Here is a 26,463-nt window from a genome sequence, read left to right as displayed (position 1 = left end):
TACGGCGGAGGTGGAAAAAACAGGCTGACGTGACGGTGTTAATGTGAGGCCGCATTGAGAGGTCACTAGAAATAGTCACCCCCAGACTCTTCACTGAGTTCACTGGACAAGGAGGGGAACCCAAAGCTGCAGGCCAGAAGTTGGGAGACCAGGGAGTAAGAGGACCACCGGTCACCACCAGCTCCGTTTTACTAGGGTTGAGCTTAAGTTGACTAAGGTTCATCCACTCATAGATGAAGAGCATGGCATTTTGAAAATTAGAACAAGAAGAGGGAGAGGGATTGAGAGGGAAAATAAGCTGCAGATCATCAGCATAGTTAAAAGCAGTAAGTGAAAACTGACGAAGGGAGACAAGAAGGGGCTGCATGTAGAGGTTAAACAGAAGCGGGGATAAAGCAGAACCCTGGGGGACACCACAAGAACTATCCACACCACACCACTATCAGCGCCCCTCGGCGGGCCCCCTAATTGCAATAGTTTGCTGAAGGTGATTTGTGAGAAATGTTTCCATTTGCGACGGGGGTAACTCTTATATTCCCCTCTTTGTGTATTTACCGCTGAGATGTTTATATTAACTCCTTCCATGCTGGGCCGTTTCCGCCGCTGTGCGGTAAACAAAAGAACAGGGCGGGGCCGTGACGAACCCCAGCCGTCATCAGCACACGAGCGCCGCAGAGCGTGACGGCTGGGGTTCGTCACCAGCATGGTAGGGGTTAAAAGGCACTAAATAGTGGTCCGACCAAGGTACAGGAAGGGGGGTGTCCGTCACGACTCCATCCCAACTTGCAAACACCGAATCCAATAGATGGCCATGTTTATGGGTGGGGGTGGTATTTTTCAATTCTAATTGTAATGTCTGAAGTTCTTGCCTTAAATCAGTGGCCTCCTTAAGCCGTTCTTCCTCAAGATGTATATTAAGGTCTCCTAGGACCAGAAGCCTGCTCCTCCTAATAGCTAAGTGGGATATACCCTCCATCAGGCTTGCTCTAAAATCTCCAAGCCCTCCTGGGGGTCTATATATAAGGATCCCCGTAACCGAATTCTGGTAGCCAAATTTCAAGTTAAAAAGTCCTGCCTCACAGCTATCCATTTTTAGGGGCTCTAAAGTACATTCAAGCGGAGCTTTAGTTACTATGGCAATCCCCCCACCCCTCCCCCGTGCCTATCTAGTCTGGTTATGGTGTAGCTTGGCGGGATAGCTTCAATAATATCCGGGTCTGAGTTCTCCCCTAGCCAAGTCTCTGTTAGGAAGAGAAAGTCCATTTGTTCGTCCAGAAGGAGATCCCAAATCTGGTTGCTTGCTGAGTGATCTACAGTGGAAGACCGTGAAGGCTGTGATTGTGGAAGACCATTGAGGCTGGGATTGTGGGTGACTGTGGAGGCTGGGATAGTGGAAGACAACATAGGGGTGTATGTTGTAGACCCTGAAGGCTGGGATTGTGGAAGACCGTGGAGGCTGGGATTGAGGTAGACCATGGAGGCTGGGAGTGTGGGTGACTGTGGATGCTGGGATTGTGGATGAGGAAGGAGGCTGTGTTTGTAGAAGATCATGGAGGCTGGGATTGTGGACTTGTGGATTGTGCAAACTGGACACAATTCCGCTTCTTGATGCCGCCAGCCTGGATAGATTAATCTCCAAAGTTTCTTCTGGCTCCCCCAATGACCCGGCACCCCCCCGGATCCTTGTCAAGGCACTGGACGTTATTCGTCCTGTGATCCTGGAAGCTTTAAACACCTCCATTGTGTCCAGGTCGGTCCCACTCGCTTGGAAGTGTGCCATGGTGAGGGCGCTTCTCAAGAAACCCTCCCTGGACCAGAACAACCTGTCCAACTATCGCCCCATTTCGTTGCTTCCCTGGTTGAGTAAACTGCTGGAGAGGCACACCAACAATATCTTAACAGACTATCTGGTGTCCAACTGTCTGTTGCGTGCCTCCCAGACAGGTTTTCGCCCTCAACATGGCACAGAAACTGCCATGTTGGCGGTCACAGAGGAAGCAAGAACGACTTTGGATCGGGGAGGAAAGGTGGCCATTATCCTGTTAGACCTTAGTGCCACGTTCGACACGGTGAACCATGCCACGCTAGTATACTGACTGGCGGGCATGGGCGTGTCGGGCGCAGCTCTGGACTGGCTCACCTCCTTTTTGAGTGAGCGCTTTTTCCGGGTCTTTGAGTGTGAGACAGTCTCTCCTAAACATCCTCTCAGGTGTGGGGTCCCTCAGGGCTCCTCCCTGAGCCCGACCCTCTTTAACGCCTACATGGAACCTCTGGACAGGATAGTCCACCCCTTTGGTGTGCGTATAGTCACCTACGCGGATGATACGCAGCTGGTGGTCTCGTTAGACCACGCAGATGGATCATCCAACACCCTAGGCCCCTGTCTAGAGGCTGTTGCCAGTTGGATGCAAGCTTCCTGTCTCAAGCTTAACGGGGAGAAGACAGACATCATTCTCCTTGGAAATCCCTCCCCGTCTGCTCTTGCACCCGTCTGGCCACCATGTCTTGGCGCTCCTCCTGCGCCCAAGTCCCAGATAAAGAGCCTCGGGATCTGGCTTGACACTGCCCTTGATTTCTCTGTCCAGGCTACTAAGACTGCTGCCACTTGCTTCGGACTAATGAGGATGCTCCGGCGGGGGCTCCCTTTGCTCCCTTTCCAGGCGAGGAGGATCATGGTCCAGGCCCTCATTCTCTCTCGCCTGGATTACGAGAACGCTCTCTACCTGGGAGCATCGGCTTCGGTCCTTCAGAGGCTCCAGGTCACACAAAACAGTGCGGCCCGCCTATTGTTCAATCTGTCCCGTCGGCAGTCGGCGAGGAAGGCCCTGAAGGACCTTCATTGGCTCCCAATGGCTGCCAGAGTGCAGTTCAAAGCTCTGTGCATTATGCACAAATCCTTCCACCGTATAGGCCCAGCGATTCTGCACCCGCTGGTTATGCCTTATGTTCCAACACGTCCCCTTCGGTCTGGTACCCTGCAGCTGGCCACCTCCTCTAAAATTAACAAAGCCCGTTGGGGTGGCCGCTCTTTTTCTCATTCGGCGACCAGACTCTGGAATGCCCTCCCCTTTGCCATCCGGGGTAACAGCAACCTCCTCTCGTTCAGAAAGGCCCTAAAAACGCATTTGTTTGCTAAATCTCTCTGATCTGCCCCGAGCCTGCGCTAACACCATTTTATCTTCAAGCGCTGCAAGGCCCCAGGGCGGTTATGCGCTATACAAATGCAATTTTTCATTTCATTTCTTTTCATTTCATTTCATTTCAAGACCATGAAGGCTGGGATTGTGGAAGACCATGGAGGCTGGGATTGTGGAAGACCATGGAGGCTGGGATTGTGGGTGACTGTGGAGGCTGGGATAGTGGAAGAAAACATAGGGGTGTATGTTGTAGACCCTGAAGGCTGGGATTGTAGAAGACCGTGGAGGCTGGGATTGAGGTAGACCATGGAGGCTGGGATTGTGGGTGACTGTGGAGGCTGGGATAGTGGAAGAAAACATAGGGGTGTATGTTGTAGACCCTGAAGGCTGGGATTGTAGAAGACCCTGGTGGCTGAGATTGTGGAATGCCCAGCCACAATGTTGATGCGCTAGACCTTTTTAAACCGGTGGCTCCTCTCTTGTTGACACCGATGGAGGAGTTGATTGGAGCGGTTTGTGTTTAGGCTAGTCATACATTTACTTTGTTTTCATCCATTGGGATAATTCAGCATCAGACTAAATCAAGTCAATTGTGGTGTTCCTCAGAGGCACAGCATCTTTTTCCCAGATACCGTGGTTTTTACATAGTGCGTGTCTGCAAATGACTTGCCCCTTCGTTTTGTGTGTTTGTGGGTCTACACCCATGCGTCTACCCATTGAGATGGACAGACCAAGCACAAGATACAAAGTGGATTCGACGTAGATGCTGGCTTTCACCTTCAGTTGCATCCCAAAGGGAGGAGGAATCTTTGCCACTTTAGGCCAACCTGTGTGAGACTCCGCTGTTGTTAGGGCTGTCTCTGTAGGGTTCATCGCAGCGGTGGTGGGGGTCATTAGACACCGCCTGATTGGTGTTGGCTCTGTGATTCTGTTTGCTAGCTGCCTTTATTTAATTAATGTTTCTTGATTGTTATCCCACATTGTACTTAAAACAAGATTCTGATTCCTGTTGTCCGACATTACTCCTTGACTAACTTTCAAGAGACCCTGCCCCAAAGCATTTGATACATAAACAGTCTGTCCACTTCAAAAGTAATCTACTGCACATCCTCAAGCCCTGGCCAAAGTACGTGATTCCAGCGAGGCTCTGGAGAGAGTTGTAATGAGTGAACTGCAGGTTTATATGAAACAGAACCAGTTGATTCAAGATCTTCAACCAGGTTCTGATCTGCTGGTGGAATGGGATCAGCTCTGGCCAACACACGAGAAGAGCTCGAAGACACCCGATGAAGGCGAGCACGAATCCACGACTCTCGTTGACCTGTTGGCAGCCTAGGACACCATCAATCAACATATTCTTTTGTTCCGACTGAGCGAATGGTTTGGGCTTTCCAGCACTGCACAAAATGGAGCATCTCACTCCTGTACAGTTGGATTCAATTTCAGATGATATGCCTTGTTATCTGGGCACGGATCTTTTACCACTCCAGTTCAACTGGTACATGTGGCCCCATCGCAGGGACTTCATCAGTACAAGATATATTTCAGAGGAGTGCTGACGACACTCTTCAACACTCACCTATGCCCGCCTGGAGGACAATTCTGAGGACAACAACAACATCAGTTATTGCGAAGACCTAGGTCAACAATGAATCAGACATAACTTCCTTGCCTTAGGCAATGCCGACAAGGAAATCCTTATCCTTGGAGGATAAAACATTTCCTCTCTACCATTTCATTGGCCTCCCTCCCACCCAGAGAACTGCCTCCCAGGCCATAGGACTGCCTTCCAGGGCAGAGGACTGCCTCCCACCCACCCAGAGGACAAGAGCACGGCCTCCCACCCACCCAGAGGACTGCCTCCCACCCAGAGAACTGCCTCCCAGGCCATAGGACTGCCTTCCAAGGCAGGGGACTGCCTCCCACCCACCCAGAGGACAGGAGGACGGCCTCCCACCCATAGGACTGCCTCCCACCCAGAGAACTGCCTCCCAGGCCATAGGACTGCCTTCCAGGGCAGACGACTGCCTCCCACCCACCCAGAGGACAAGAGCACGGCCTCCCACCCACCCAGAGGACAAGAGGACGGCCTCCCACCCACCCAGAGGACTGCCTCCCACCCAGAGAACTGCCTCCCAGGCCATAGGACTGCCTCCCACCTACCCAGAGGACAAGAGCACGGCCTCCCACCCACCCAGAGGACAAGAGGACGGCCTCCCACCCACCCAGAGGACTGCCTCCCACCCAGAGAACTGCCTCCCAGGCCATAGGACTGCCTCCCACCTACCCAGAGGACAAGAGGACGGCCTCCCACCCATAGGACTGCCTCCCACCCAGAGAACTGCCTCCCAGGCCATAAGACTGCCTTCCAAGGCAGGGGACTGCCTCCCACCCACCCAGAGGACAAGAGGACGGCCTCCCACCCATAGGACTGCCTCCCACCCACCCAGAGGACAAGAGGACGGCCTCCCACCCAGAGGACAAGAGGACGACCTCACAGCTCCAACAGTTCAGAAAACAAAACCTCTAGAGCTCATCTTCGACTCCAATCTCTCATTTACTCCACAATTAGCTGCCAAGGTCAAGGTGGTGAAACGTAAATCTCCTTGCTCTGCAGACCCCCTGGCCCCCCTAGCAAAAACCTCTTCAAACTGAACTGAAAAGATCATTCTTTTTGGGATGTATTGACCAGGATCTGCACAGGCCTGCCCAGGAATCTAAGTGAGAGACTCCCAAGAATACACAATCAAGGTGCCAACACGTCCCTACTCACAGGTCAACTTATCAAAGCGAACTCGCTCTGAAGAACTCCCTTGGCTGCCAGTGGAGAAAGGGAAAACAATCTTATCAATTTCCATCCACTGCTGTGCAAAGAGACCTTTCAGAAACGTTATGTGATATGTTATGTTATAGATTTTTATAGAGCGTTTGGCTGCCCCAGCAAAGGGGCGTCCTGGCGCAGAGAGCAGAAAACTGCAAAGCAAGTCACAGAACGAGACAGCTTATAAAGGAGGGAAAAGGTATGTTTTCACAGCTTTCCGAAAAGGCAGGTAGGACTTTATACTGTGAATGGAGATAGGGAGCGCATTCCAGAGCTTCAAGGCCAACACACGAAAGGAGCGCCCACCAGCACCAGCCCTCCTGACCCCGGGAACGGCCACAAGATTCTGTCCCATGGAACAAAGTTTGCGAGAGGGCATAAGGAGGCTATGAAGATTAGTCAGGATATGAGGAGATGAAAATTTAAGAATTTTAAAGGTAATGCAGAGGGCCTTGAATTCTGAACGCTTGGCCACGGGCAGCCAATGAAGGCGGCGGATGGCATTAGAGGTAGGACCCTCTTTGGCAGACCAAGGAGAGCTCGAGCCGCTGCATTCTGAACCCTTTGTAGGCTGACAATCTCAGACTGGTTGACCCCCAAATAGAGGGAACTGGCATAGTCCAGTCTTGACAGAGTCAAGGCCTGGATGATAATCTGCCTGATAGGGGGATCAAAAAAGCCCAACGGGGGCTTAAGCCCTCGCAATAGCCCAAAACAAGGCCCTGCCACCTTCTTGGTTTACGTTCGAAAGCAGAGGGCGGAGTCTATCCAGAACCCTAGGTTTTTTACAACCTGTGTTAGAACAGGTGCTGACCCCATTGTGGCAGGCCACCAGTGCTCACTCCACAGCTCTGCAGCTAGAGCAATGTTGTATCCAAAAGGCGTGAGGCTGCAAGTTGTAATGCACACACATCTGCCCTAAAACACTGATTTGACTTAAAATAAAGAGACAGGAAAAGAGAAACCAAAGAGGCTCTGAAATAGAGATCATGGCCCTAAGGTAGGCAAACTGGAGGAGCAATCTTTGATTTTGCAGTTTTCCTGCACTTTTTAATAAAGTTTTCAGCATAGACTCCAACCTTTAAATATATATTTTGTTCATGTAAAAAGTTAATTAATTAGAATACATTATTTAATTTGCAATTAAACATTTTACCTGAGTGTCATCGAGCCGAGGAGTCAAGCCGGTGTGGATTACAGGCACGGATCCTTGTGCCCAAGAATCGGTGATGCATTGTTGGGGCTCCTCGTCTTCCTTCCAGTCACACAAGCAGTCCGGGGTAAGACCAGTTTCCCCTTCATCGCGCACCAAGAACCGCCATTCCGCAATTTTGATCATGGCCTCCTTGGCTTGGCTGATCGTGAATGGAATTCTCTGAAAAACACGCGGCGACAGCATGAACAAAAGAACACCAAGCAGCGTCTTCCTTAAATGGTGACATGTTACTCACTGTAGTAACTTCTGCACTCCTAGGAGATGTCCTTCCTCCGTCCTAACCGAAACGGTTGGCGGGCGTACCGCGGTTGGATACGGTTGCTCATGCCCTGATGGCCCCACAAATGGTTCCTTCCAAATCCAGTCTACAAGCATCACAGGGCTAGTAAGTTGTGTGAAAATGGAGCTGATACATCATGGGTTGAGTGACTGCACACATCTCTGATCCTAAACCAATAAACATGAAGCAGGGACGACGCTGGGACCCTACTCCTAGAAACGGAGGGGAGACCTGGGATACCCTCTCCCCGCTTTCATCAGAACTAAGAACAAAAAGGGAATCTACTGCCGGAATAAGGGTCTTTCCTTTATGAATAAGTGCCCTGTCTTTTGTTTTGTTAGACCCCGGCACACTCTAGTGGTGGCATGAATCAAGCTACCCTGGCTGATGAGGGGTGTTACCCCAAAACTGGTCCCATGATGCTTGTTTCCGGTCCAGGGAAGACATGACTTGGCAGTTCAGGCTGGACTGTTCCCATGAGGCACAGGGTCAAGACTGATTTGCATATATCTGTGTCTGAACTGGGGTGGCGAAGTGAGTTAAAGAAAGATGTTGGATTCAACCCAGATCTGTGACTGGGGGTGAGTGTCTGAACAGTTTCAGTGCTCTGTCCATTATCTCCTTGTGTTTGCCATGCTTCGTCATCGGGTCTCATCCTGAACCCTATTTATTTATTTATGTATTTATTTGCAAGTTTTATATAGTGGGAACTTGACTTGAAGGTATCAGAGCCCTTTACAGAGTGATCACATCAATAATACCATAAGGTAGCTAGTGGGTGCACAGAAATATGCAGAGGGATGGTAAAAGAGAAGCAAAACGATAATAACATATATATATATAGTGTAGTGGTAGAAATACAAGATAAATATAATAATGGTATAAAAATATGCACAATGGTAATAAATACCATGAGGTAGAAAATAAATACAACAATAATAACATGTGGTACATAAAGATATATATATTAGGGGTAAAAATACAAACAGGGAATGCTGGGAAAAAGGAACAAGATAGCAGAATATACCAGAGCTACATAAAGCACTGATAAACACAAACAACAATAATTGACTAGAAGAAGAGTCCAGAGGACAGTGGGATATATGAAGGTTGGAAGTCCTGAGGTAGCTTTGAAAAGGGCCAACTCGGGTGAGGTGTGATTCATCAGGGAGGGATGCAACCTGTTTAGAAAGCAGGGGAAGCAGTTCAGCCCCGTGCCGGAGAGGCCCATCCTGTGTTCTAGGAGGTTGAGCAGGGTAGCGTGGTCGATGGTGTCAAAGGTTGCAACAGATCTAGTAGGACAAGAGTCCAGATTCAATCCAGTCAAGCGAGCTTAGGGCATCGTCAGCAATATGGACCATGTCCGTTTCAGTGCTGTGACCCGATCAGTAGCCAGATTGGTACTGGTCGAGGGAACCTCTCGCTGCACCCACTCTGAAGTCTCCACATCGTTAGCTGCTGCGTTTACGACCTGGTATGGTATGTTGAAAATAGTAGTATTCTAGCAAATCCCCAGATGGCAGGCTAATGATCTCACAGGTCTCGGACTATGCCCGAGATGGCTCCCGCTCCCGGCAGGTACTCATCAGGTAGGTTATATGCTCTCACTCCCCAGTTCCCAACAGGCCAAGTCTTGGCTTGTACTCCTCCCAGCTCCCGCTACAGGTGTCCCCATGAGGTGGTGTAGACTGACCAGTTCCGCAGCTTGTTACGTGTCCCGGGGAGCGCTCTACAGCTGGAGGGATTTTGGTTGTGCTTTGTGGCCTTTTTGTCCCAGAACATGTATCGCAGAGCAGAGAGGTCCGGCGTGTGCACGGGGAATACCTGTAAATGATCTGCAGTTTTCTGGACAATAGTTTAGGATCCCGCAAGGAAGCCAGTCTGGCCTCTTAGCACTCCGCTCGCCTCCATGGGGCCACGGGCCCTCCACTCGGGTCCCCGCAGGCGAGCTCCAGAGCTCAAGCTGCACGGCCCACGTCAGCCCGCCAAGGCTCAGCAGCATCCGACCACTCTCTCGTCTGGGCTGGGTCCTGGACTCCGTGCCCGGCAGGGGAGGATTGGAACCGGCTATTGATAGTGTGTTAGGTGGTGCGTTGACAAGGCGCACACCTTTGGCCGATGACACGCCGCCCAAGCTGGGGCACAGATCCAAGTTCCGGGGATACCAGTAGCACACCGCAAGAGCAGCGTATCACGCCGTCTAGCGGGAGGCACCTCTCGCTGGGCCATGTGTACCTCCGTCTCTTCACAGCAGCTTACCTCGTGGCATCTGGAATCGTCGCACTTGGCTTTTCACATCTGTGCTTTTCTCCGACGACGATGTACGCCAAGCCCAAGTCACAGCCAGCGGCTCCCCGTGGTGTGGTGCTCAGCAGCGAGGGCTCAGCAGATGCTGGGTTCATAGGGCATACAATTAGTGATATTGCTCAATGTCGTTGGCCCTCAGTAGCGCAGGATTATGTACGGATATTGTCTCAGCCGGCAGAGCCCTCTCAGCGAGCGGCCATCTTGCTTCCAATGGATGGTGAAGTCACCAAGGAAGATCTGGTTGGTGTGATAGTCATTGTTGGAGGGGACAACCTCCATGATCTGTTTGATGAAAGAGCAATTACCCCCAGGGGGATGATAGAATGTGTGGAGGGAGCCTTTGGAATTGCAGGTGGTGAAGACATCTTTCTTAAGGTACTCACATGAGGTCAGAGAAGAGGTGGGAGAGTGTGTCACTGAGAGCAAAGGTCTGTAAATACACACTAGGCCGCCCCCAGTGCGTCTGAGGCAACCTAATCTGATGATGTCATAACTAGGAGGGACCAAGATGTCCAGGGAGTGGTTGGAGGGCTCGATTAACCAGGATTCCGTGAGCATGAGTATGTCAAGGTCCTGGTTGACGATAAGATCAGCTATATCAGCCGCAAGTTTCACCGCTGAGTGGCAGTTTAGTAGTGCACATTTCAGGGGTGAGTTAGAGGGAGCCATATTAGTGGGTGTGCGAGACTCGGGATCTGGGGTGAGGTTCGATTCATTTATAGACTTTGTATCTGGATGGGATGACGTGGGGAAGTGGGAGATGATAGTCTCAACTTTGGAGGCGGGGGGACAAGAGATGGAAAACTCCACATTGGGAGCACAACGGGAGGGAACAGCAGGGGAATCGTGATAGGAGTTTTAGTGGTCGCGTAAATCATCTTTAGATAGCTGTCCAACTAGCCTAGTGGGTGAAGACGGGTGATCTTATAGGAATGCTAAGAACTTTCAGCACAAGCAAGGGTACAGCCCCAGTAGTGATTGGAGACTGTGGGGGTATTATCAAGTAGGTGGTGGATTTAGGGGAGGGGGCATTTGTGTTCGAGGTAGGATCTGACTCAAGTACCTTGTAATTCCTCTCATCTCTCTGCAGACACAGGCAGACCAGGTAGTCTTCTTTCGTTTAAATGACTATTGCGCCGCCTTTGTCAGCCAGTTTTTTTTTAAACAATTTTTATTGATGTAATTAGTAGAGCATTTCCATGACAACATAATTTGCATGACGTGTAAATGGATCACAGTATTAGTTATACAGTTTTCTATGCAATGCTCATAGTCCCAGCGGCTCTAGCAATATTGCAAAAAGCAGGGGTGACAGTGGACACCCCTGTCTTGTCCCTCTTCCCAGTGGGAATTCTTTTGAGAGGTAGCCGTTAACTACCACATGTGCCATTGGCCGCGTGATAACAGGCGGATCCACCCACAGAATTTGAGTCCAAAGCCCATGCGTTGGAGGACCGCGAAAAGGAAGGGCCAATCCACCAGGTCAAACGCTATGCGCGCGTCCAGGGAAAGTATGTCAGCGTCCTCTGCTATGGTCGACTTGCGCTCTATTACACCAAACAGCCGCCTCAGATTGAGCGCCGTGTTACGGTGCGGCATAAAGCCTGACTGATCCGGGTGAATAACTTCTGACAAATGCGGCTGTAGCCTAGTGGCCAGAGTTTAGCGAGTATCTTTGCCTCCGCATTGAGAAGAGATATCGGCCTATATGAAGTGCATTCCTGCGCCGGCTGTCCGGGCTTATGTATAGCAACTATGGTAGCAAGGCGTTGGTCTCTAGGCAGAGCACCAATCTCTAAGCTCTCAGTGTACATGGCTAACAGATGTGGTACTAAGTGTGCAGCTCCTTGTTATAGAACTCCATTGGAATCCCGTTGGGCCCCAGCACCTTCCCGCCCGGTGTGCAGTGCCCTGATCACCTGCGAAATCTCTTCCTGTGTGATGTCCTCATCTAAAGAAGTTACAACGTCCTCCTTGAGAGCGGGTGTCTGTATATTGTGTAGAAAGGCACGGTTATCTTCCACTGTTGCAGTGGCTACTGGTGTATATATCATTTCGTAGTGCTGCGCTAGTGCTTCGGAAATCTGCTGCGGGGCAGTTACCATGTCCCCGTCTTTGGTTCCTATCTGCGTTATCCAATTGCTCGCCCTTTCTTTTTTTACCTAACCAGGCCAGTAGTCGAACTGTTTTGTCCCCCTGGCCGTATATTGTGTGTTGAGTATTGGTTAATCTGATGGTGACCTCCTCTCGCGTGTACGCCCTGTATGCCTGCTGTGCCAGGTGTAATGTGTGCGTCGTCTCCTCTGAGTTGCTAATTGCATGCGCCCTCTCTGCCCTCGCCATATCCGTCTCTAGGTCTTCAATGTGTTTCTGATGTTCCCTCTTTTTGCCCGTGATCAATGAGATAGCGTGGCCACGGAGTACAGTCTTATAAGCCTCCCATAAAATCTTCGATGAGGGGACTGAGTGTTGATTCTCCTCAAAGTAAGACTTAGTGACCTGAAGGCGGACCCCGTAACCTACGATCCTGGAGATATCCCGGTCTGATGGGGAAAAGCCTCCGATTCTGTGGGGTGAATGATGTATTTGTAATAATGACTTGGGAGAGGTCTGATATGCCCCTAGTCAAATGTCTAAAGTCTGTCATACCAAGCATCCCTGTGGCTAAAGTAAAGATGTAGTCTAGTCTAGAGAGGCTATTGTGAGCCCCGGAGTGAAATGTATACTGTCTGTCAGTCGGGTGCCTAGTCCGCCACACATCTAATAACCCAATCACCTCCACGAAGTCCTGCAGTCTGTGGGTCGCCCTACCGGCGTCTCTCGGGAGCTGTCGATCTAACCCTGAGTCCATCACCGCATTAAATTCTCCCCCTATAATCAATTCTCCGCAAGGCAGTGTAAGCAAGAAGTTCCCCAGGTCCGTGAAAGCAGCCTGGTTCAGCATCGGTGGGATATATACCAACACTACATTGTATGATCTACTATCCCATTGGCCTGAGATTGCTGAGAAGCGTCCCTGGTCCTTGAGGTATGTCTTAGTCGCTATCATAGGGAAGCGCTTATTTAGAAGGACCCCGACCCCTCTAGACCCAGAGGTGAACTCAGAGTGAATCCCCATCTATTTAGGGCCTTAACAGTCATTCCCCTGCAGATGCGACTCCTGAATCAGAGCCACCGCCGGATCTTTCCTCTTTCAATTACTGCAGCACCAGCCCATGTTTCATTTTGTCCCCCAATACATTTACGTTCCAGGAGAGCACTGTCAGCTGAGACGCCGGTCCCTGGGCGCCTTGTGTACCTGAGATCACGTCTCTATCCCCCTGGCTCATGGCTAGCATAGCAACCAAAGGCGGACAAGCTTCCCTAGACTACCTCGATACGATCTGCCACGTCATGCTCCACATTAATTTGGGAAAAAATACCATAAAGGGAGGTATATCCCCAACTAAACAGCCCCCAACAAACTGATGCCATCCCCCCACCCCCTCCCTGCTCTTCTGCCCAGCGGATTTAAAACTACCCGCCACCACAACTCAGCAGAGTGCTTTAGTCCCATAACTGTGTTCTTGCGTAACAGGGGGGGTGTGGGGGGGGGGGGGGGGGGGAATTGGGGGGAGAAGAGCCTTTCGACGTGCCCTGCCACTGGCCCCGTGAACTGCGTCCTCTTCAGCCGGTGAGAGTGCTGTGCGTGGTCCACATCGAACCCCTCTTCGCTGTTGCAGCCCTCCACCTCCTGTCTCGTCAATCACTATCATCACCTGACTATTCGGCTCAGGTACATCCCTGTCGGTTCTTCAGTCTCGCAACTGAGGACCATCTCAGGCCCATTTCAACATAGGGGTGGGTCTTATGGGTCAACATTCCTCCAGTTTTAATCCCAAGTCTCCTCACAATCCAATTGACAAAATCATTCCACTTCACTGTCATTTCTTGACTCTCCGTTCAGATTTTGCGTTGTTCCCTCCTTTCCATCTGCGGCTGCTTGTGAGGATTGTCTCCTTCGTTGTCTCCCCTGCCTGTGGTTCTTGTTTGCCGGTCTCCAACCCTCCAGCCATTCTTGCGCCTCACTGGTGATTCGAAGAACCAGGGGGCATATTATCAAGGGGGTTTATCTCCGCTTTTTTGGCTTTAAAAGCCAAGAAAGCGGAGATAAAATTATCTCCCTATTACCTAGCTGCCGCTAACACCAGTTAGCGACAGCTAGTAGGAGATAGCGACCATCTTGGGCCCCACTTTGCATATCAGTGATATTTATCACTAATGGGCGTGCCAAGATGTTAGAGACTGAAAACAGTCGCTAACATCGCTATCTCCTATTACCAACTTTTGGAGATATTCGCGCTAAGCGGGAATATCTCCAAAAGCTAACACCTGCCCTGAGCAGTTCTTAGTCATGTTATCCAATGGGAGGTGGATAACATGGCTAAGAGCATTAGCTCGCTAATGCATGAATATCGCTGACTTTTCAGCGATATTCATGCTTTGCGGCGATTTTTACCGCATTTGCGTTAAACCTTGGTAATACCAAGGTTTATTTGCGGTAAAAATCGCCGCAGCGCTGCGGTAAAGTTTTGTCTCTAACCAAGCAATCGCTATTGCTTGGTAATATGCCCCCCGGTTTTCCCTTCTGCCTCAACTCTCAGCTTGGCTGGATAGATCATTGCGTATTTCAGTTCTCTACTGCGGAGCTCTCGCTTGACCTCTGTAAAATTGCGTCGTTGGGCCGTAACTGCAGCTGTGTAATCCGGGTAGAGGGTCATTATGCTATTCTCTATTCAAAGGGGTGGGCCCATCCGAGCCGCCTGCAGGATCACATCTCTATTGCGGAAGTTGAAGAGTCCTGCCAGGATAGGCCGAGGGGGGGCTTCTGGCCTTGGCCGCCCACCCGGGACCCTGTGCGCTCTTTCAACCGAGAAGAATTTGAAGAGGCCACGGGGGCATAGTTGTATTTGTACCAATTGTTCCACAAATAAATCCAATGCTGGCCCTTTGACACTTTCCGGAACACCAACTAAGCGCACATAGTTGCGCCTAGAGCGCCCTTCTTGGTCATCCAGTTTCGCAGCCAGTTGTTTGTGCGCAAGTTCCAGCTGACTCACCTGCCGTTGCAGGGTTACGGTATCAGTTGAGAGGGCTTTGGTAGTGGTCTCCAACTCAGTCCCCCTGGAGCCCATCTTGGAGAAATCCGCCCTTAGCAGCGTCACTTCACTAGAAATTGTGCCAATTAAGTTTGCATCTGCAGCAGGCTGGCCATTACATCCTGGAGTGTGACTTCTTTTGGGAGTTCTGGTCTCTGGCCTCTCGCGGCGTTATCTGCTGCGTGCAGTCCAGCTTGTTGGTCCTTTGTGACAGCATGTTTTTCAATGCGGTTGCTTTGTACCGGTTTGGAGCCTCTGGTGCTCATGTCTCTGTAGGGAGGTGCGCTTGGCACCAAGGCAGTCGCGTTCGGCCCCCACGAATAGGTCCTGACCAGTAATTACGGGTCAAGATCTGTGTGACTGTCTCTTGTCCGCTGGGTGCCTGAAGCTGTAGTCTGTGATCTGTAGTTGCGCTACACAGTGCTGTATCTCACCGCCCCCAGGTGCAGCTAAGTTTGCAGTCTCCAACGAGAGCTACTCCCTCTGCCTGGTCTGAGGCTCCTGTTCAAAGCCCTCCTTCCGTGTCGCACCACTGGCACACTTGCCCCCTCTGTGCACGGGGTCTTCACCGAACACCAGCACCTGTGGTTATCCGCCCGGGCGTCACTCTTCGTGTCCCTGCTCCCTGCACAGTTGCATCTCGCTCTGCTCTGCAGCTGTTACCTCGTGGTCCCTCCGGTGCTCATGCTGTCAAGGGCACTAGGGACCATGGGGCCCGGCACTTTCCTCCCACCATTACCATGCACCGCAGGTCTGATCCTTCAAGTTGGCTATGAGGTCCTTACTTTTGTGAAGCGTTTCGTGCAGCGGCGTCTTCCTCAATAGATAACTGTCTGCAGATCGGGAGACCGGCTGCTCTCACGATTTCGGGCCGCGTTGCGTGGTCTTGCGTGCGGCCCCGACGTCTACTGTGGCTCCTGGCTTCACTCTCGGGGGTAGGCTGCGACTCTGCCCCCCCCGGCACAGGACGACTCCGGCGGCTCGCTGCCCTTCACCGAGCATATCAACGGACACCGGAGGTAATGCGGCGGCGATTCCCACGCACTATATAGCGCAGGCTGCAGGAGTAGTGCCAGGATTTCTGGAGCAGTGCGGTCGTGTTCTGGAGCTCCTCTCGGCTGCGGCCATTTTCTTCGGTCGCCAGCCACTCCCCCCTCCCCCCCTTTGTCAGCCAATTTAATGACTAAAGGGGCCTTGCTGCGTAGGGACTCTAGAGCATGTCTTTCTCTCCCAGATAGGCTCCAATATCCCGTCCTCTTATTATCCAGATTCTCCACATCTTCAAAGGTGAAAACTCTGGTGTGTAGAGGAAATCAAGGGATTGAAAAAGGACTTCTTATGTAGCTCCATTGAGCTACTTTCCACATCTGATGTTGATTCATTCTGAAAAAGCCCTAACAGATTTTTCTAAAGAATTCGGCCAATTCGCACCGAAGTTTGAATTCATCCGTATGTGCGGTGGGGACGAAACCCAAGCCCTCATTGAGCACCTCGTTTGCATCTTCTGTTAGATGCTCACTGGTCAGGTTAACCACCAGGTCTAACAGATATCTAACAGGTTAATTATTTGTAAAGAAATGGCCCTTACTCAGGCAGAGGACACCCTTTAGTTGATGGTTCAGGTCAGTCTCTCAGCCCATTGCACCAGTGTTTTCAAACAGGCTCCCTTCATTGAAAATGTGCCACTCTACCGGTGCGTTTCCATCCGCCACCAAACACGTGCTCATAAAGAAAGACTAAAGGCACTTAGGATACTACGGGCTTATTTACAAGCCCCTGGCGCCGCCGGTTCATCATTTCTTGTGCTGCACTGGCGGGGCAGGGTGCCTGCCCATATTTACAAAGCCACGTAAAGTCCCCCTGTGTGGCTTTTCATGGCCTTGTTCATATGGGCTCCTTTGACGCATTACTCTGCGTGAAAGGGGCTTTCCATTGACGTTGCTGTGGGTGCTCCCACACAACATCCACAGAACCAGACACATTCCCAGATTTGCAAAGTGTTGTAAACCTGAGAAATTGCAAAAAACACAGTTGATGGACAGAATGTAGAACAATGTCTTGCATTCACCCCAGTACAAGGATCTGGGCCTAAATCCATCGTTTTTTAGCACTCCACACCACCCTGGGTTAGACACTGGCTATATGCAAATCAGCTCTGCTCTGTGCCTCATGGGAACAGTCCAGTCCGAACTACCAAGCCATGTCTTTCCCAGACCGGAATCAAGCATCCAAGGACCGGTTTCTGGCTATCAGCCTTCATCAGCCTGGATAGCTTGACTCCAGTGGTGTGGAGAGCCTGGGACTCACGTCTGAGTATACCCAGCACACTCGGGGTGAAAATTGCAAAAAACACAGTTGATGGACAGAATGTAGAACAATGTCATACATTCACCCCAGTACAAGGATCTGGGCCTAAATCCATCGTTTTTTTGCACTCCACACCACCCTGGGTTAGACACTGGCTATATGCAAATCAGCTCTGACCCTGTGCCTCATGGGAACAGTCCAGTCCGAACTACCAAGCCATGTCTTTCCCAGACCGGAATCAAGCATCCAAGGACCGGTTTCTGGCTATCAGCCTTCATCAGCCTGGATAGCTTGACTCCAGTGGTGTGGAGAGCCTGGGATTCACGTCTGAGCATCCCCAGCACACTCGGGGTGAAAATTGCAAAAATCACAGTTGATGGACAGAATGTAGAACAATGTCATACATTCACCCCAGTACAAGGATCTGGGCCTAAATCCATCGTTTTTTTGCACTCCACACCACCCTGGGTTAGACACTGGCTATATGCAAATCAGCTCTGACCCTGTGCCTCATGGGAACAGTCCAGTCCGAACTACCAAGCCATGTCTTTCCCAGACCGGAATCAAGCATCCAAGGACCGGTTTCTGGCTATCAGCCTTCATCAGCCTGGATAGCTTGACTCCAGTGGTGTGGAGAGCCTGGGATTCACGTCTGAGCATTCCCAGCACACTCGGGGTGAAAATTGCAAAAAACACAGTTGATGGACAGAATGTAGAACAATGTCATACATTCACCGCAGTACAAGGATCTGGGCCTAAATCCATGGTTTTTTGCACTCCATTCCACCCTGGGTTAGACACTGGATATATGCAAATCAGCTCTGACCCTGTGCCTCATGGGAACAGTCCAGTCCGAACTACCAAGCCATGTCTTTCCCAGACCTGTCCCAGACCAGACCCAGGGTGGTGTGGAGTGCAAAAAAACGATGGATTTAGGCCCAGATCCTTGTACTGGGGTGAATGTATGACATTGTTCTACATTCTGTCCATCAACTGTGTTTTTTGCAAGTAAACCTGAGAAAAGCATCCGAATCCGACGCCTCTCGAGGGGAGGTGCAGGGTCGGCGCAACACGGAGAAACCTTTTATTTCTCTTTGTTTTTTGCTCCATGTGGCTGCATCTGCAGCTCACATAGAAGGAGCAAAACGCCATTAATGATTGTTTTTGTGCAGGAGGGTGTCCCTTCCTGAACATCAACAAGCACTGCAACACAAGTACGCTTGCATCATGGCGCAAGGGTGTCTGCGTGGGCCCACGCCTGCAGGACAGCGGAAATGGACAGGAATGTGCTGCATCTTGTAGATATGGCGTATTCCTGCCCTTTTATTGTGATGCTCGGCAGCGCAGCAGGAAGGCTGGCGGCACTGCAGTGCGTAAACATTTAGTAAATAAGGCCCTTAACATTCCCTCTTCCTTGCACCGTTCTACGGTAAAAATACAAAACAGGTGTATAAGGAGAAACCGTGCATCACAGATAATCAAGAAGACTCTCCATTAACCTTACATCTGGACGCCTTCTTCATAGGATCTTATCACTTTATTTACAGTAGGAAAGTTCCTCTAAGGTTCCTGCTTGGGTCATATTTTGCTTGCTGTATGTCATCTTGTTTTGAATATTCTTTTTGTTTATAAATATACTTAGACTACATGAACATTTAAATATGTAAATACCTACTATATTTTTTGTCAATTTTGCTGATTGATTCAACATGTAAGCTGAATCAAATTTGTTGATGTACCCCTCAAGCTTTGGACACCATCCCTTCTGTCGTCTTTGTGGAGTCGCATGGGGTTCACTCTGTTTGCAATGTATTTCTGATGTTAGCTCCTTTCTTACACTTCACGTCAACAATCTAAGGTCCGTTTCACCAGCGGCCAGGGTGCCTGACTCCGGACCACAGGGTTCAGGGTTCGATACCCGGCTCCGGCGGCAGGTTAGCCCAGCACCATGTGACTCTGGGCAATAGCTTGCTTAATCTTCCCGACGGCCCCCAGCGCCTGTACACCTCTCCGGAGGTAGCTGTGCGCTTACAAATACTGGCATTTACATTTGCATTTTGATGATTTCACTAAGAGATTGAAATTCAAGACACCCCACAGGTTAGCAGCCCTTATGGGGGTCCAGTCATTCCATAAACTTCTCATTGGGGGGTAAAGTCTTGGGTAGCTTCCTCTTTATTTATTCAGTTCATTACCCAGTGTCTCAGTTGGACATAATGACATTGTTCTATCTCGCCTAGGCCGGACATTCTGTTCCATGACTTGAAGTTCAGGATATCTCGTCGCTGCATCAGTTCTCACCCCACAGTGCGCTTCCCCTATGCCCTGAGCAGATGGCTCATTCTGAGGCGCAGAACTGGACATAGGTGCCTGACTACACAGAGGATTCAGATTTTTGCGGCTTTGTAATTCTGGTGCTGACCTGTAGCTGCTTTGGTCTAGTTTATGTCGAAGCGCAGCCTGGATATGATTCAGGATGAACCGTGGCGTATGGTAGCACTTACCTGTCACCAGTCCTTCAACCTATCCATGGTCCTTTCGGACCCGGCAGCTGCCTCAAAGCGCCTCCCTCGACCCTTTAGCGCTCTCTCTCACTCCACATCTCTCTCCGTCTCCCCTGTTGCTCTGTCGCAGTTTTCTCTCATTTCCTTGTCAGCCATTTCCCTTTTGATCTTTCACCCCTTTTTTTCCAGCCATTTTGAGCTCTTTCTGGTTCAGCCCGTTTTCCTCTTTTGCAGTAGCTCTCTCTCTCTTTTCAGCCGTTTTTTGTTCTTTTGCTTTTCAGTCTTAGCGCTCTACCTTTGGGGCTCTCCGTTGCCTATTTTTTCCCTCTTCTGAGTAGCCCCACTCACTGACCTCTGCACTCCACCCAGGACCTACTTAATGGCGGATGCACCAAGTCAAGACTGTCTGTGCCTGTCCGTGCCTGGACTGTACCCAACACCATGAACCCGGGTCCGGCACCCCACCGGCCCCCCACAGCGATACTCCGAGGCGCACCTGTGTTCGCTAGATCCGGGGCGCCTCTCCCTCCACTGCTGTCCCACCACACCACAGAAGGAGCCTTCAACGGCACTCATTTCTGTTTCACCTGCAGTAACCTACCCACACCTCCCACACAAGCACCAGCCACCTGAACAACACAGGCAAACAGCACTGCACGCATCATAAAATCAGCACCCCAAGACTCACTCACGTGCATGCTACTCAACACCCGCTCACTCCTCAAACATGCAACCAAAATCTGGGACCCGCTGGACCTTCTCTTCATCAGGGAAACCTGGCAAAGCCCTACACGATACCCAACATCACCACAGCAAGCCCGACAGGCTACACGATTGCACAACAGGACTGCCGCCAGAAGGGGGACTTGCAATCGCCTATAAAGACACCTTCAAATGCTCAACGACCACAGAGAATGTGTAAAATGTAACTCAGTTCATGGAAGATCTACACTGCAAGCTGGAAATCGCCAAGAACTTCACCCTAAGCGGAACCCTCATCTTTCGACTGCCTGGACCATGAGCGACCTTCACCAACCTCATCACGGTCTTCATCGCCCCCCTCACCATCGACTCCAAAGCCTGTGCGATTCTCAGGGATCTCAACTTCCATCTTGACGGAACGGATCCCCTGCTCCAAAGCACTTCTAGAAAGCATAAACAACATTGTACTAACCCAGCTCGTCACAAAACATACACAGATTGCCGGATACACCCTAGACCCCATCTTGACCACCTCCAACGGTATGAAGTTCAACTCAACCTCACATGGACTGACTACTCAATAATTCACATACAAGTCAACACACTGCAAGCCAACACTCCGACCAATGCCAGCCGACCCAGCTGCAACTGGAGCAAAATCTCAGAATCACACTGGCTGAATGCCCTCCGCACGGGCAAACCCAACCCTACAGACAGCTTCAATGAGGATATTGACAACTTCAACAGCTGGACCAAGAACTGCACAGACTCCCTTGCACTAATCAAACTCAATCAATCCAGATGCTACAGAGAGGACCTGTGGGATATGAAGAAAGGCTGCAAACAGCTAGAGAGAAAGTGGAGAACTAGCTGCGAAACCTCTGAAAGAACCACCTTCAAAGCTGCAATCGGAAGACACCAACAGCAACTAAGATAAACCAAGAAGAGAGCGCTAGCTGAATGCATCGGAGGGAGCTCCAAACGCAGCAAGAAAATCCTCTTGATCATCACAGAGTTTACCACACCAACTTCCTCCGTCAATAGCATCACACCTTTTTCAGGAACTGTGCAATGTCCTGCCTAATTTTTTCAACAGCAAAATCACAAACTTCAACAGCAGCTTTGCACACCAAATAGACCCCAGCAAAGTCATCGCCAATCTGCACATCATGAATCAAGACAACCACCAGACTGCATGGAAGAATCTCACCAGTGAAGAAATAGCCACATTTATGCAGAACATCCACTCTAGGTCCTCAACTGACCCATGCCCTCACCACATCTATAACCTCAGGCATTACCAATCAGCACAGCACTCACCCACATCCAGAGCCCATCCATCTCCTCAACCATCTTTGAGTAATCTTAGAAGCATGCAGCAGTGAATGCCTTCCTCAAGAAACAACCAGCCGACCCTTGCCAAGTGGCCAACTTTCATCCTATTTCTCTGTTCCTTGTCCGGCAAAAGTGATTAAAAAGACCATTAAGAAACAACTCACGCACCACCTCGAGCTCCACCATCTACTGCACAAAACACACCCAGGCTTCAGAAAGAACCACAGCACAGAAACTGCACTTATCACAGCCACAGACAACATCAGGACCATCCAAACCGAAGAGAAACAGCGGCTTTCATCCTGCCCGACCTCCCTGTAGCATTCGACACAGTCTCCCACAGCACACTCATCAAAAGACTCCACAAGATTGGCATCAAGGGACCGGTTCTCATCTGGATCCGCTCCTTCCTCAGGGGAAGAACCCAACGAGTCACATCTCAATTAATCGATCAGGGATTTATAAAGCGCACGGCTATACAATCGCTGAAAAACGGTCTTAAAGAGCCAGGTTTTAGAATCAATCATTTTTTTTGAGTGGTAAAATATCTCGGAACACAGCTAGACTGCCTACATCCACCGGCCGGCAGAGCATTCTCTATGAACAGCAGACACGGCGTTCGGGCCTACCCCCGGGAGGGCGACCCCGCGATGGAAGCGTCGGGCCGTAACAAGCAGCCAGTGCAGATGCGTAGCTACCACTTTTAAAACAGAGAAAACAGACATAAACAAGAGAAACACCCAATCCCCCACCCCCCCAAACCTCCATACTGCCACCCCCTACCCACCTCCGCATCAGTCTCGGATTCCTCCTCGTACTCCCTACTGCCCCTAGGCTCACCCACCACCACTCAGACAACCTTAGTAGTATCCCAAGGCTCTAAAGGGATAAGTTGAAGGATCTGTAGGTACTTCGGGCATGTGAACTCTCTCAGGTCCTTAGACAGGAGACGTAGGAATGGGGCCCACAGTTCTGCGTATTCAGCACCCTTCCCATCCATGCTCAACGAAAGGCGTTCCATAGCCAAAATGTGCCAAAGCCTTCGAATCCAATCCCGCAGATCAGGTGAGGCCGGGGAACCCCATTGCGCCATGACTAGCCGCACTGCCAGTAAAGCTAATGTAATCGGTCTACCCCTCAGCGAGCACAAAGGGAATGATTTGGTGTGAGGAAGCCCCAATAGCGTATGTTCAGGTGCTCGGGGGAATGTAATCTGGAAGGCATCGTCTAAGTCATCGAGAATCGCTGTCCAATACTGCTCTAACTTCGGACAATGCCACAGCAGGTGTGCCAAAGTACCTGAGGAACCACATCCCCTCCAACAACCGCCTGATTTCGCTGCATCCCAAGTTTTGATACAGGCTGGTGTATAATACCAATAAGCGGCCGCCTTATAGGCGGACTCGGTACCCACTACGTTAGAGGTGGTGTGATGAACACGATAGAAAACGTGTTCCCACTCCTTACGTGTCAGCGGGCACCCCAGCTCCGTCTCCCAGCTAACCTGCGCCTTCGTACGCTACGATTTGGGGTGTGTCATAATCATTGCATATAGGTCAGATATAAGCTTACGGTCATCTTTCTTGCAAACTACCCATTTTTCAAAGGCCGTCAAAGGGCGGGACATAGAAGAGACGTTAGATGGCTGAGTCACCCAATGCACCACCTGCGAGTAAGGAAAAGCATCAGACTCTGGTAGAGAAAAATAGTCTTTACAGAGCTGGGGAAATGGAATCCGGTCGTCAAGGTCAAAGAGGGAGCCCATCCTTTTACAGCCCTCCTCCAGCCGGCGGTGGAAGACCGGAGACGCACAACCCGGAGGGAAATCTGGATTATCAACCATGGGAGTCATAGGGGAAGGGAAAGTAGTCCAACCCCAGCACTGCGCCAATTGATCCCAAGCTTTCAGAGTCGGTGATGTCACCGGGGAAGAGTAGAGGCCCCAGGATCTACGCTTACGAGGCAGCCACAGCTTGCGCCAAATATTACACCCCGCTACCGTCTGATCCATAAAGTTCCAATGTTTGCTGGACCAGCGCCTATTCCACTCAATGGTATAACGCAGACACGTCGCCTGAAAGTAGGCCTTCAGCAAGGGAAAACCCATCCCTCCTACAGACTTAGGAGCAGTAGCAAGAGATAAAGAAAGTCTTGGACGTTTATTGCCCCACAAAAATTTATTACAGAGCCCCCATAGTTTCCGGAGAGTACCCGGCGGGGGATTCAATGGTAGCATCTGAAAAAGGTACAGGATACGCAGGAGCACCGTCATTTTGACTGCTGCTAACCTCGAGTACCAAGCCAAGTTAAGACGGGCCCAATCCGAAAGCGATTTGGCAGTCTGATCCACCAACAGTTTGTAGTTAAGAGAGGCCGTTTTAGCTATAGAGGAAGTTAGGCGAACTGTCAGGTATTGAATATCAGAATGTATCCACTGGAAGGCAAAGTCCTGCCGCAAATCCTGCACCTCTGCATCAGGAATGGAGATGTTGAGTATTTGCGATTTGGAGAAATTTACTTTAAACCCTGCAACCTTACCAAATTTGAGGAGTTCTCCCGATAGGATCACGTCATCAGCATATAAGCTAATTTTGTGCGTATCAGCGCCGAACCGAATCCCCGAAATACCCACATTTGACCGTATACGCTGGGCAAAAGGCTCCATATAGAGCCCAAAAAGCAACTGGGATAAGGGACACCCCTGGCGTGTCCCTCTGGTGATGGGAAAGAGGGATGACCTGCACCCGTTCACCCGCACCGCCGCCTTAGGTGCCGCATAGAGGCAGAGCACCCATCGCACAAAGCTGACGCCCAGTCCGAAGGCCTTCAATGCCGCAAACAGGTATTCCCAGTCTACACGATCGAAGGCCTTCTCTGCATCAATGGACAGAAAAAAGGCCTGTGCCCGAGAACGGTGAACCATGTCCACGAGGTGAAGAAGCCGCTTAGTATTATCTCCCCCCTGTCGCGTTGGAATAAAGCCTGCCTGGTCAGGGTCTATGATTCCATCCATCAACGGGCTGAGTCTCGCCGCGAGGATACTCGCAAATAGCTTGGCGTCAATGTTAAGGAGCGAGATCGGTCGATACGATCCACACTCTTTAGCATCCTTCCCGGGCTTGAGAATAACTGTAATGGCTGCTTCCGACATGGAGGGAGTCACCTCTCCCGTATCCAGAAAGGAGTTGAAGAGGCGGGTTAAAAAAGGAGCCAGCTCCACACAATAGGTTTTATAAAAATGGCAGAGAAGCCATCCGTCCCCAGGGACTTGGCCACCTTTAGTCGAGCAATCGCGGATAATACCTCCTCTAAACGGTGCGCGCCATCCAGAGCGTCAGCCGAAGTCTTAAGGAGAGGCGTAATGTTACAGGACGCCAAGTAAGCCGCTATTCCCTCAGAGTCCAATGCCTCCCCCTTGTACAGGCCCTGATAGAACTGCCGAAAAGAGTCCACAATAAGTGTATCAGTGGTATGTTCCACTGCCTGAGAATCCCTAATGGACTGAATGGCCGTCAACTGCGCTCGCGCTCTCTACCTATGCGCTAACATCCTTCCCCCTTTGTCACCACTGAGGTAGAATTTGTGTCACAAGCGCAGAAGGGCGTGCTCCGCCCTATCTAAATCTAGGTGCTTCAGCATGCGCCGCTTTGTCTCTAACTCCCTCCACACTCTTGGGGCCCCATCCTCTTATGTATCGCTTCCAAGGCACCCACCTCCTTTTCAAACTCTGCACGCTTCTCTATGCGCACCCGCACATATGACGCAGCCAGCGCAATACACTCCCCCAGTACTACAAATTTCAAGGCCTCCCATATCGACACCAGGGACATGCCATCTTGATCATTGTTGGCGAAGTGTCCCTTATTCGTGTGACTGCTGACTCTGAGTGAAGTAGGGAGTCCCGGAGACGCCAACCAGAAGGCGGCGGCCATTTGCCATGGCAGGTAAGCAAGACTGAAATAAGAGCATGGTCTGAGAGGGAGCGCGGGGTGATAGTTGCTGCGGACAAATGAGGCAGGAGAGAGGATGTAGCTAAGAAATGGTCTAATCGCGCATAAGTTTTGTGTGCGGAGGAATAATAAGTGTAATCACGCTCAAGAGGATGCTGGATGCGCCACACATCAAACAGCCCACCCTCTAGCAACCATTGCCCACCCACTAGCACAAATGAGTCTGGGGACACCAACACTTCAGAGAGGGCCGCCCGCAGGAAGGGCTCTTGTCGTTCCTTCGGAGCATACAATGACCCCACCGTTAGCTGCGTGTCTCCTCACTGTACACGGAATCGCCCCCTGATATCAACCACCTGGGAAAGAATTTTACAATGCGCACGAGCACTAAAAAGGATCGCCACCCCATGTTTCTTCGCTGGACCAGAGCACCACAGTTGTACAGGAAATCGCCTGTCCTTCATCCGTTTAGTATCTCTAGGGAGGAGGTGGGTCTCCTGTAACAAGTGTAGGAAGGTGGATATCTGACTATGGTTACCCCCAAACTTTTTGCCTTGTGTTTAGCTGGTTTTTGACTTAGTTGGCCTGGGATCCTGCTATTCAGGGCCCCAGGCTGATTGCTCTCTCCATAAAATGGACTCCATGTACCTTAGGTGCATAACACAATTGGAATTGGTTCACCTTATAGGCCCCTGTAACAGTGTACCCTAGGTACCCAGGGCATAGGTGCATCCAAGGCCTACCAGGGGCTGCAGCATGTATTGTG

The 26,463-nt window shown here is 50.7% G+C and overlaps 1 protein-coding gene across 2 annotated transcripts in view; it reads right to left on the bottom strand.

Annotated features, from left to right (window-relative positions):
• Nucleotides 1-26,463, bottom strand: part of C3_2H2orf81 (chromosome 3_2 C2orf81 homolog) — a 203,850-nt gene that overhangs the window by 53,935 nt on the left and 123,452 nt on the right. For both annotated transcript variants that reach the window (XM_086964384.1, XM_086964383.1), the window contains exon 4: nt 7,115-7,333. In XM_086964384.1, the coding sequence (XP_086820510.1) occupies nt 7,115-7,333 (219 nt within the window). The remainder of the gene's footprint in view (nt 1-7,114; nt 7,334-26,463) is intronic.

This window comes from Lissotriton vulgaris, chromosome 3_2 (assembly GCF_964263255.1).
Source record: "Lissotriton vulgaris chromosome 3_2, aLisVul1.2, whole genome shotgun sequence".
Lineage (NCBI taxonomy): Eukaryota > Metazoa > Chordata > Amphibia > Caudata > Salamandridae > Lissotriton > Lissotriton vulgaris.
This window is presented reverse-complemented; position numbering and strand designations above follow the sequence as displayed.